Source organism: Aythya ferina, assembly GCF_964211825.1.
Source record: "Aythya ferina genome assembly, chromosome: Z".
NCBI classification, from domain to species: Eukaryota; Metazoa; Chordata; class Aves; order Anseriformes; family Anatidae; genus Aythya; species Aythya ferina.
This window is the reverse complement of record NC_140299.1, coordinates 54,246,012-54,258,944: the sequence shown is the minus strand read 5'-3', so window position 1 is coordinate 54,258,944 and position 12,933 is coordinate 54,246,012. Positions and strand designations below refer to the sequence as shown.

The following is a 12,933-nucleotide window of genomic DNA, read 5'->3' as shown; positions in this document are numbered from 1 at the left end:
TTAGAGAACAGTGCTGCAAAGTCCCATGGCAACCTCCTGTGCTAACACAGCTGACGAAGACGGGAGCTTCTACTAATTTGGCCAGTTTGGGCATTAGGCCTGGCCATTTTGGCATTAGACCTAACCAGACTCTTGAAACCAGTCTGGGAATACAGGGGCTGGGATGTGAGAAGAGAGGGAATGGAGGACTCTAGATCTATGTTTTGAAGCATGTTGTGTGGGACTCATGAGCCCACCAGAGACCTGCTGCTAAGCTTTGTGACTACCACCTGGTCTGTGCCTGACAACATCTGGACCAAAGGATGAAAGAATCAAAACTGCAGATAAAAGAAGACCTGGTTGAGTAGTCTGGGGTCTTGCCACAGAGCTGCTGAGGTCCACCCTCTCATCTGGAAACACTGAGTATAAAGAATTAACACTCCTGATGAACATGGTTCAGTGCCCTGACTGCTGAACTGGTGAACTGGCATGCATTAAAACAAACAAACAAACAAACAAACAAACAAAACAAACAAACAAACAAACAAACAAAATAGAAACAATAAAACCAACCAAACAAAAAACAATTATGAAGCAAAAACTCTTTAATGGACCTCTGCAAAGAGCAGATGATAAGACTATGGAATATGCAGAACAGGCAAGTTGACAGGGCTAAGGGATCTCGAGAAAAAAAATGACAGGTACTCGGGGAAGAGCCTAATTCCACAAAATTGGGCATTAGTCCTCTGCAATACATGCCCAAGTCTCAGTTACTAGGATTCATGGCACATTCTCCATTTTTCATTTTTTCCTGTCCCCTCTCTTTCAAGGCATGTTACATTTTTCTGTCCCAGACAGCTTTACAGACTTTTGCTCAGTGAAAAAAAATGGGATATAATACATCTGTCTGCAGAAAGTAGGAAATACTGTTTTTTTTCCTCTGCAATTCCAGTTTCATCAGATTCCCCTACCAGCTACTTTCTCCCCACACTCTCCTCCTCCTCACAAAGCCAGACACCAGTGTACTGCAGAGCTCTCGCCCTAGTTGACTGGATAACATTACACAATTATTTTCACCTCCTGCTCCGATGCAATTAGTGCTGGGGTAAGTTCCAGGGGAAGGCACTGGGTTTGTGTGGAAGCAGCGTCAAACCTAGCCAACTGCACTGCTGAAACATCTGCTTTCTAAACTTTTCACAACTGAGCAGTTTCTTTTCCCTGCCTGTCTCTCAAGGGCTTGGTGTTTGGCCTTTGGGCCAGAGGAGGGAGGAGATATGAGTGTTAGTTTTTAAGCTCTCCGCAAGTTCTTGCTTTTTCCCTTACTCCACAGTTGAGAATTGTGCCATTCTGTCTATTAATCTTAGATGATTTACTAGAGCCTGCATCTTTCCGAGAGAGAAGCTTAAATCCGAGGTGTTCAGTCATGGTATTTGCTGGTTACTCAGCTCAGAAGTGGGATCTCATGGCAACGTGGCACTTTTTAAAACATCTGCTGAAATAGCGTGAGGCAAAGTCCAGCTTGCTGACAATCTGAGAGTGGATAATATCAAGTGTGAGGTTCAGCTCCACCAACCCACCTCTGCTGGCAAGCAAAACGATTGGATAGGTGAGAGGTATAGGACAGAGAGCACAGAGAGCAGAAAGGGTGTGGTGGTGGCAAGGTTGCAACAGTGGCAGGCTGCTAACTTCTGAAGGTGGCATACCTGTGCCATTCCTCCACAGACACCCATAAATGACAGTGCAGATGAGAATGTAGGCTCATACCATCAAATCCTGGCTGTTTTCTGACAGCTCCTGTGCCGTGTCTGTCTCCTGAGTTAATTGGCATGACAGACCATTTTGATGCCTGAGCATCTCTATTTTCAAAGAAATATTGCATTTTGAAGTTCAAGCAAATTAAAAGCTGTGTTGCTTTCTTGCACATATTTATTTTTCTATGGGAAATGGGCTTGGCTATATTTATAAATCTAATTTCCCTAGGGAGCAAACACTTTGTCTTGAAAGGAAAAGTAACATTCACATAGAAAAAAGCTTTTTACCTCACGTCTCATTCCAGAGCTAAGAGACTTATTAACATTTTCTAATAAGAAAGTTCGCCTGGTGCAGTATTCTGGAATTTCATGGTACTGAAGAATAAATTTGTCTTTCTCCCCCTTGCCACAAACACTGTTAAAATACTGTTAGTAATTAAGACCTTATTTTATTCAATGATGTTTCATTTTCTGTCTAAAGGCTGTCAGAGGACATTATAATTAAGTAAGTTCAATTAAATTGAGGACAGATTTTTTTAAGCTGCTACATTACAGTTTTCTGTTTGTCTGTGCTGACCACGGAGGAAATAAAACAGTTAAAGCCCTTGGGAAAAAACAAACAAACAAACAAACAAACAAACAAAAAAACAGTAATTTGAAACACAGGAAATATTCTTCATGATGAAGAGTAAATGATTCATTAATAGGAGAGAAGCAGGAAGGATCACAGAAAACAGTACGAGACTGCAAACCACAAGAACACTTACTGTAGAATTTCAAAGTTGTGTAACCATCTTCCACTTTCTATTGCTTGGGGGTTTTATTAGTATTATTCCCAACTGTGGTAATTAATGCTTTCTCCTTTCTGAAATTATGCTTGTAATTACAGCAGCAACTTGACGTGCTTGCTGCAATTTCCGCATCCCTGTATCTTCACTGTGCAAAACATAGGAGACAACTCAGCCTCTATCTAAAACAACCACGGTGGCAGAGGGTGGTGCTGAGCTATGTGTGGCTGACATGACTGCAACTAGAAATGCAGAAAGAGTCCTGTTCTTCCCAAAACCAGTGATCACTTTTGTTTTTTCCCAAACAGCGGATTATTGGACTTGCAGCCAGAATGACAAAGTCATTACAGAGGTCCTCTCTCTCCCTGGAGTAACTCATGAGCACCATGCAAATGTCCATTTTGTATACATACTGCTTGCAGGACTTCACAATTACAAGATCTACTGATTTAGTTCACAACAAATGATGTCGAATACAGGAATTATAGGAGGCTCAGATTTCAGGCAGGACACCAGAAGATCGTTTCACAAGGAAAAAGAGATGGATGCACTCTCCGCATTTGTCTCAACTGATGACCTTTACAAGAAATGTACACTCCACAGTCTGCCATGTGCAGGTTAGAGCATTCTCACAATGCTTCAAGCAATTGTACACATGATTATGGGGAGACATCAGCAGCCAACAAAAGCATTAGGACTTGAACTGCCCAGTCTAACTTATTTTCTGTTTTTCTTTAGAAACAGCAGCCAGTCATTCTAGCAGAACATACAGACTGACTATAACAGTCACTGAGTGTTTCAAAACCTGTTAAATTGCACTAAATTTCCATTTATTTATATCATGACCACTTTCTTTCAGGTCCGTGTCATTCTGCTGAATTGGTGTGCGTGGTTTTTACGTATGAAAAAACCTGGAGAAAACCTAAAGCCCCTCTCTTGCAAATATAGCTACCCCAAGCACCATCCAAGCGTGAAGAGCGTGGAGATGAACACCCTGCCTGGGCACCAGTCCAGCAATGGCAACATGATCTACAGCTACCATGCAATGGAGAATCCATGCTGCCCCCAGAACAATGACCTCGGTAGCAAGAGTGGAAAGATCTCTTGCCCCTTGCCAGAAGACAATGAGCTTGTTCAAAAGAAAGCTTTAATGGATACTATCCCAGTGATTGTGAAGATCCTGGAGGAAGTTCAGTTCATAGCAACGCGCTTCAGGAAGCAAGACGAGGGTGAAGAAATCTGCAGCGAGTGGAAGTTTGCAGCTGCAGTTATAGACAGATTATGCCTGGTTGCATTTACCCTTTTTGCCATCATTTGCACATTTACAATACTCATGTCTGCTCCAAACTTCATAGAAGCTGTTTCAAAGGATTTTACATAAGGATTTCAAAGATAAACACAAAGAGCAGAAAGGTAACTTAAAAGTGAATATTACCAGTAATTCTGCTAAGTAATTTAACTCAAAAGAGAGAAGTGTACTTTTATGTGCTAACATACACTGATGGGGATAAAATTAATTTTAGGAGATAATTATTACTGATGTTAGTAATTGTAGCTACTGAATAGTATACATATTGAGCTCTGTTACTTATTTCCTAGACTAATTCCACGCGTAATTCTGTCATCATCTGCTACAAATAATAGACAAGAATTCAAGTGCACAATGCATTTATTACAAGTTAACAGTAGTGTCAATGTGTTACTATGTATTTGTGAACTTTTAAATATTGTTAATAAGTTAAATGATACATTCATGACTGTAAGATTTACAGCGTTTTATTGTTTTCAATCTCTTTATGGTTTATCATTTTTGTTTAGTGCGGTTGTGAAATTTACTTCTCAGATTTGACAGACATCTCTCTGCAGTTTTATGATCCTGAATATTGCATATAAGAAAATAAACTATCATCTTCTTAGCTCTTACCAGTGCAGTGTCTGGAATGTTTTATCAGTAAATATGTTAACAGACTTTATTATTATTATTGTTATTGTTTTTTGCCAGAATATCACCTTTCTGTTAATTTGTTTCTAATGTATGAAATGTTGGCTGTTGAGGATGGAAAGAAAATTCATGCTGACAGTCACACATATCATTAACAGAACACCTCCAGTGCTCTTGCCGCTTAACTGTAGCTGTCATCTTCACTTAATCTGAAATATCTCTGATTTCTTGGGTCACAGTTGCCAACATAGAGTGATTAACTCTGTGTGATTAGGGCAATAATGTTGGCTTTGCATAATCCGTAGCAAATTTGCCAATGATTTCATTGGTGTCAGATTCCATATTTATTGTCCATGGTCTACACCACATTTAAGCAACATTTTTTGCAAATCTTTTAGTACAGTCCACTTTCAAGCTAGGTGTATATGACTTTGTTAAAAAGATTGTGTAAAAGGTTATTTTTATTTTGCTAAATTCTCATGCAGCAATGTTTCAATTAAAGTATCAAAGTATCAATTAATAAATATATATATATATATTTATATCATGACATTTGGCTGGAAGATATTGGCAATACGGCACTCTTCTCAATAGCTTCTTTCCATTCACTGATGTCGTGGCGATGACACCTTTCTTGGTATGATTTTATTTTGCCAACTGATCACCACAGACCTGCAAAAGGATATGATCTGATCCAGGCACCTCCCCTCTTTGGGGTAACACAGCACTTTTCTAAGTGTTCACTAAAAGAAAACATGAACTTATTGTTTTCTCTGGCTGGCCCACACCTTCCTTTTCTTCCAAGTCTTAGTGCACCAGAATTAATATTTCCCATACCTGCTTGTTGAATCCTTCTCACCATCAGTATTGGAGAGAAAAAGAAAATTAGCAAGAGAACTATTACTCAAGAGAAAACGTTTCAATTTAAAAGGTGATGGTGAAGCTGATAGCTATACAGTCTTCAGGAACAAGAAACTATTTCTTTTAGGATCAGGTTCTTGAGCTTCTCCTCTAGTGCTCTTTATTAGGGGTGTGATGGCTCCCTTCAGACAGAGACTTCACTGTTATGAATGCTACCTCTGTAGCTTTGAAATTAGACCATCACATCAATGGAGCTATCACACCACTTGGAGTTGTGTTCAAAAAAGCACCCTGGTGGTTCTGACTACAGCTGCCTGTTCAGTATTTCATGTAGCTTTTGTGCTCTGTACTTATGGCAGTTTCTTCAGCTCTGGGTGCAGCTCAGAGGGGTAGCAATGATTTATGGTTAAAAACCTCCACTAAAAATTCAATCCATATTTCTGAGATCTTGTTCTCCTCCACAGGAGCTTTAGTGCTCTAAGTACTTCTTTCTGGGCCAGCAAGACAAAACTGCCATGATCTCTCATTCTTTCTCCTGCCCATTTTGTTGCTTCTGCTTACGAAATTGACCTTGCAGAATGCAATTCAAGAGTGGTTTGCCTATTAAAAATATCTTAACTGAACTGCAGTACTGGTATGGGGTTTTGGGTTAGTCATATCAGGCTCTGTTCCTGGACTGCAGCTGAAGTGCTCACTGTATCTTATTGCTTTAGTTACAGGGACAATAGATGAATAAAAAGCCTAAATATCATTTACTTCTGCAGTTGATGATGCAGGATGCTAAATGACCTTTGGAACACTTGCTCAAGGACCACTAATATTTTTGCTTGAAGATCTCCATTTTGAAAGTAATCTCCAGTGACAGGATAAAAAGATAAAAGCTAAAGTTAAAGCACACAGTCAGAATAGCTTAGTGTTCTAATGCAAAGCATGATTTTTCAAGAAACGTAGATTTGTTGTATAAGAGTCTTTTTAACTGAATGTGTATATGTTAGGATCAGAAAAAGGACAGAAACTGTCTGAAAACAGCAACGGAATATTAATTTCAATCATTTTTGTTTTATTAATTCCAGTGCAAATAAAAATTTCAATTTACAGTTTACTATGTAATACTGTTACATAGCAGGGCTGGACTGTCTCTTACAGAAGTGTTCTAAAACTCAAATTATGTTAGCTCTATGCAGTTTACAAATCTTTATAACTAGACTGAAACTGCTTTCTGCTTACTTGTTAAGATGACAAAGTAAAGCAGATCCTTTTGATATTCAGTAGTCACTTAACCTTTTGGAAGGTAATAGCACCATCAGCACAGAAATTGTAGGGTGACCTAGTTTAAAATGGCCCAGAAAATAGTCACTGTACACACAGGACAATGCAGAATAAAGTGCCAATACATTTAATATTTTTCTGAGAATCACAGCACCCTTGGAGAGGATGATGCGTCATCTGTATTTACTGATAAACAGTCCTTCATGACATGGCTAAATAGTGTCACAGAGTATCTGTCAAAGTACTACATAATTCTAAGAGAAGGAAAAAAATCCCAAAATGACTACAAAGGGTAAAAGGCAAAAAGGAACTAGCCCACAATGTCCCTTACAAAGTCGAGGCACTTACACAAGTGATACATGAAGAGCATTGATCCTCTTACCCTTCCCAGGTAACACAGAAACATAACAGTAAAGGCCCTTATGCATTGTCTTTTGCTAAAGAGAGCCTTATTTGTAAGAAGGCATGGTAGGTTTCTGGTATGGTAGTATTCAGCATAAGAAGATGAGAATCAGCCCTGATTTGTTCATGAAGCATAAAAAACAATAGATACCATCAATGTCTAATTTTCACTTTGACTCGGGTTACAATGTTTTCTGAGGTGTCTTGACTCAAATACCTAGATACACCTGGAACAATATGTTTTTCAATCTTCTTACAACACTGGCAGTCACCCTTGAAAGTCTGCTGTTTTGCCTTCCACCATGGAAAGTGTGGCTGTATAACTTCTATCAGTGCATATCAGAAATGTATTTACTACAGTAAAACCATATAGTTCTTTAGAACTAACATTAACTTTTTCGTATTGATAATAATAAAGATGTAGAAGATTTTTGAGCCAAAAATATTTTCTTATACTAAGTTACCACACTCCCTGAGTAAGAGAGTTGTATAAATCAGCAGAATATTATTGAAGAACATGGCTAACTGTGGGGTTTATACTATAAGAGTGCCAAACGTTGTGAAACCACCATGGAAATAAATAGAGGTGAATCCATCTGACTAGGAAAGGGGGTACCTTTCCTATGCCTGTTGCTTGTAAACAGGGGGTGTCTTGTGGGTGAGGTGGCATTGGTAGCTGTCTTGGCCATAGAAGCCATGAGATAGTAGAATTCAAAATATTTGGTCATAAAAGGAAAACTGCTGCCAAAACCTGGATTTGGGGAGAGCAGATTTCAGACTGCTCAGGGAACTAGTTAGAACCACTGCTGTAGTGGTTGGCAACCCTGCCCAGAGCAGGCGGGTTGAAACTAAATGATCTTTAAGGTCCTTTTCAACCCAGGCTATTCTATGCTTCTTGTGGGTCCCTTCCAACTCAGATATTCTATGATTCAATTAAAATCTCTTCCATCAATCTCCTCTTGCTGGAATTTGGAATATTTTGAACCTCTGTAAAACATTCATTGAGAATACATGTATGTCTGTGCTAAGGGCTCAGAAAAGAAAATTTGCCTGGAAGACCTCCCCTTACCAGAATTCCACATCCAGTTTGGAATTATTAGCAAAACAAGGGTTTCTTACATTTTTTCCTCCTGATTGCATGCAGAGCAAGGGAGAAAGGACCCAAAATATACAAAACTTCCCATTTCAATTTTTGTAAAAATGCGTATGCTCAGAAAGTTGGCTCCCTTTCTCTCATGTTGAACAGACTGAAGGCTGCTAGGGGTCTACTGTGCTTTCACACAGGTTTTGCACAGGAAAGAGTAGAAATGTCTCTTGGATTTATATTTGACACGGTAGCTTTTAAAGCTAGACTCCATCACAACTGTTTTCCGTCACCATTTAAGATTCTCTTTGGATCTCTAGCTCTGACTCCTTATCAAATATCACGCAATTCATTCACACAATCTTTCTACTGACCAACATGGGATCAACAGCAGCTGTGTTTCAAGTGCTTCCAACATAACTAATCTTAAAACTCAAATAACAGAGGATTTATAGTTTTCCAGATGCATCCCAGACATATTTTACAACTGCTTGGGAATCACTAGCACCTAATTATATAGACTAGATTCCAATACTTTAAAATACACCTTCCATATGAGATCAGACAGAACAAGGTAATGACCTGAGATTGATGCTGTGCAATAGCTGGGAAGGCTCAAGCTGCAGCAATGCTGGATACACCATTTCAAATGTGCCAGAAGGGCCTTTCTGCAGCACATCCTTCCCATTGCTCTGAATTTTCAAATGCCTCGAAGACTAGCAGCAGGCTGAAATCCCAGTGTCCAGAAACATACTCCACTACCATAATGGTAATGATGAACAGCAGAGTTCTCAGCAGCTGTGCTGTGTGAATTTTGTGTTTCAATTCCAAATGGCTTTTGGAGAGAAGACTACACAGCAAACTTGGGTTGGCATCTTCTTTCATATGGGAGCTGAGCAGCTCCCATAGTTAAAGCTGAAAGACATCAAGTTCAGCATGAAATTCCCAAATCCTTAACTAATAAAGTGAGATACTTGCATCTACTGCTGTCCTGAGATAAAATTTTGTACTCAGCTTCCTAAGGGCTTTGGAGAAGAATATTCTGCATTGGCCCAGAGAGCAGGAACTTTTTTTTTTTTTTTTAAATAAAACTATTATAGATTTTTTTTCCACCTCTTCTGTCATCACCACAAAGCCAGCAATTATTTTTGAGTGTTTCCAGAGAGACTTCAAGTCATAATTTTAAAATGTTACAGAAACAGAAGTTAACCACATACCTCTTATTTAAGGCTCTGGGTTTTGTTGTTGTTGTTTGTCTATCTGTTTGCCTTTTTAATTGTTGCTTCTGCAGAGTAAGAATAACATCATATATATAAATATATAAAGTCTCAACTTTTTGTGTTTGGGTATCTGTGAGACGATCAGTTTTCAGAGCAAGAAACAGCCAGGTTCTCACCACTGTTGAAAAAGATTGCCAAGTGAAAATCTGAGCTTTTGAAAATTAGTTGTTGATAGTAAGCATCTGCGTAGCATGGAAGATTCTTGTGAACTTGATAGAATTTGTTAGTGGGAGAGCGGAAGACCTATTTGTAAGGAGAACTCTCTGTTACACAATACCAGGGGATGCATGTCAGGGTCTGGACATGAGGAGTCACTTCCAAAACTGGTATGAAACAAAAAGTCAACCATGTTTCTGTCCATGTGTTTCCTCCAGAGCTGCTATAAAATGGAAGCTGTGGGTACTGTGGACATCTAATCAGCAACAACCTGATTTGTCATTTTAACAGGCTTTAATGCAGAAATAGTATAAAGTGACTTTTGTCATCACTTCTGTTATTAATATTGGACATGCCCAGTTCCATGAACACATTAAAAGAGCCTGTCTTTTATCTAATTGACTGAAGATCACATACTAGTTCCATGTTGTAATTCAGTGACCATATGTTTTCTACTACATGTTAGTAAAGTGTTCTTGGCAAAATAACAAAGTGTTTTGCTTGCAGACAGACCCTATGTTTCCCCTCAGTTGAGTTTTTTGTTTGTTTGTTTGTTTGTTTGTTGTTGTTGTTGTTGTTTTTTCCTGGATGGCACTGATGGAGTATGTCTAATGGAATTCCTGAACAGATAAATGTATCATAGAATCATAGAATATCCTGAGTTGGAAGGGACCATTAGGATCATCGAGTCCAACGCCTAAAAAAAAATAAAAAATAAAAAATGTTAAAGTGTAAAAAGTGAAAATGTTTTTTTGTCAAGTGGCAAAGCCAGCTGTTTGGGATTCAGTGTTCACCATGTGCAGAATCTTGTGGTATTATTCACCAGTTTAAATGGGCAGAGGACACATAACTAATTTCATCTTTTCAGGCATGCACTATGTTAACTCCCTTTCAGGTTGTAACTCACTGGTGTACTTCTAACATCTTCCTTGTGTTAGGAGAAAATCTCACTCAGAGCTTTGTATTATCTTGAGCTCAGAGATAACATTATGGCAGGTGCCTGGCATGGGAGTCTTAATTTGCTGCAGAGAGGGCATCCTAAGGGCATCCTAAGGACAGGACATATCTACTGAACATTTAGCAGTAAATGTTGGATTGAGCATTTCACTTTCCTTACAAAACACTGCACCTGTCAAGGGAGAGACAAGTTCCCTTGGCTGATATCAGCTTTTTCATAACCAGGCTCAACATCAGTATCGTCATGTATCTGTAAACCTTTTAAGGAGTAAAGGTGAACACTTCCTGACAGGAGACTCCATTAACAAATTACACATCTCTGAAAATCATGAGCTGTGATTAAGTCCATTTTACCTTTCAGTCTTCCTTCCTAAACCTTCTATGAGTTTATAGAATAGTCTCAGGAGTGAGGCTAACAAAATCCTGGTATGGACTGTATGAGAAAAAAAAAAAAAAAACTTTCTATACTGTGATAGACGTTTGTAAGCTAAGAAATTTGCAAAACCCAACATATACTGGATGGTCAAAAATCAGTCACATATTTTAGGTCCAATCAATCTTTTTCCAAGCTGAAGTAACTGATACTGAAGGAAGGACCATTTGTGGGTTCTTTTGAATGTATTGCCCCAGAGAAGGGGGGGCATGGATGAAGTTCAGTCTCCAGATCATGTGTAGTCACTGCAGGCCTGAAAGGAACCTGACAAAGCAAGCACATGTCACCAGTATGGCTTCAAGTCTCACAAAAATGTCTCCTGCCACTGGTTTATGTTTAAATTGAGCACAAAAGCAAAAATCCTTGTGGAACAAGTAAGGTAACTTCAAGTTGCTCAGCTTTCTGAATAAGATCTTCTCTGAATACTGGGTGAGACAGAACCTGTACCTAAACCTATTTTCTTCATCTCTGTCTCTCTTAACAAAGGGAGCCAAAGATTTCAGTGCTGTATTTGCTGACATTCAGAAAGCACAGTCCACAGCCACGCCTCATTCAGTGGTTTTACATGGAAGAGAGCCACTACGTGTGCAGAATGTATGTAGTGTTTTTGGCTGACCCTGTCCTTGTGGAGAATGTAAATTCCAGCTAACACCAGGCAGATATGAGAGACTGTACTGTCTATATTTGAGGTAGAATTAGACCTTGTTTCACAAAAAACGTTATATTGTCAACTTACTCTTTTCGTATTGACTGAAGTAAAGATTAATGAATGACTTGCACAGTGAGAAACACCTAAACTCCAGTTTATTCCTGTACTTTTCAATTCTAGGAAACATTAATGACACAGACTCTCTGTGATTCCAACTGATTTCATAGACATAAAGAAATCTCATTGTTTTTGTTGTTCACAAGCGGTATACCTGAAAGGTGGCAAGGATGTCAGAAGTGATTTCAAATAAGACTTGCAGCTGGGGTTCTATGTTCACACCTCAGTATCTAAGTGCAGGTTACTTTTATTTTGAATGGTCTTCAGAGCCTTTGCTTTTCACAGATTATCTAAACTAAGGGCTCAACTATGTAGGCCTCCAAAAAATGTGCAGAGATGGGTTCTCCTGTGTAGTGGTTTTACTCATCTATGCAGCTGGGCTGCACCACAGCCTGCTCTCTCACTCCCTCTCCTCAAAGGGAAAGTGCAGAAAATATGATGTAAAAGGCTTAAGGGTTGAGATAAGGACAGGGCACTGTTGCCCATTTCCATCATCTTTGCACCCTCCTCTCAGATGTTTATTGCCACTGATAAGACCTTCCCTGAGCTTCCTCTTCTCCAGGCTGAACAGTCCCAACTCTTTAGTCTCTCCTTGTAGGAGAGGTGCTCCTGTCACTTGATCATCTTGATGGCCCTACACTGGACTCTTTCTAGTATGTGTAGGTCTCTCTTACATTGGGTGCCTCAGAACTGGACACAGTACGCCAGGTATGGCTTCAGCAGTGCTGAGGAGAGGGGAAGGATCACCTCACTTGACCTGCTGGCCATACCTTGCTAATGCAGCCACATCATATATAGTTAGACAAAAAACTACCCAAACGAGATATCTCAGGCTGTGTCATCCATGGCAAATGCCATACCTCTTCAATACATGTGTAAATCTAAGCAGGGAAAGCATTTCAGTAGCACAGTTGTGGCTGCTTAGTAACCATGTAAACTGCTGTGAGATTTATGCATTTCAGGTGATGTAAGTGTTAAAATTTTCTTTTAGCAAATAAATGAAATTAAGAGCTAAGGGAATATTTAAAAAATTGGTGTTGGAAAAGGATGTTATTTTCACTAATGGAACAAAAGATATCTATTTTTGCTATGACATCTCATCATGAACATCTATTTGAATAGATGATTTTTCTAATTGCCTAAGACTTCCAACTCCATTTAGAGATCCTTCCTTTTTTTCCACTTATGTGCAGACAATACACAAACAAGTCAGACACAGTCATTCTTATACCATGTTTTTCTCATGGACACCTGTGCCTGTTGCA

General features: G+C 39.1%; 1 protein-coding gene across 1 annotated transcript in view; it reads left to right on the top strand.

The window, feature by feature from the left end:
- LOC311427800 (neuronal acetylcholine receptor subunit alpha-7-like) overlaps positions 1–4,441 on the top strand; it is a 58,460-nt gene extending 54,019 nt beyond the window's left edge. Inside the window, exon 10 of the mRNA XM_084505372.1 lies at positions 3,378–4,441. Within this exon, the coding sequence (XP_084361498.1) occupies positions 3,378–3,899 (522 nt within the window). The 3' untranslated portion in view covers positions 3,900–4,441. The remainder of the gene's footprint in view (positions 1–3,377) is intronic.
- The last annotated feature ends 8,492 nt before the right edge of the window (positions 4,442–12,933 follow it).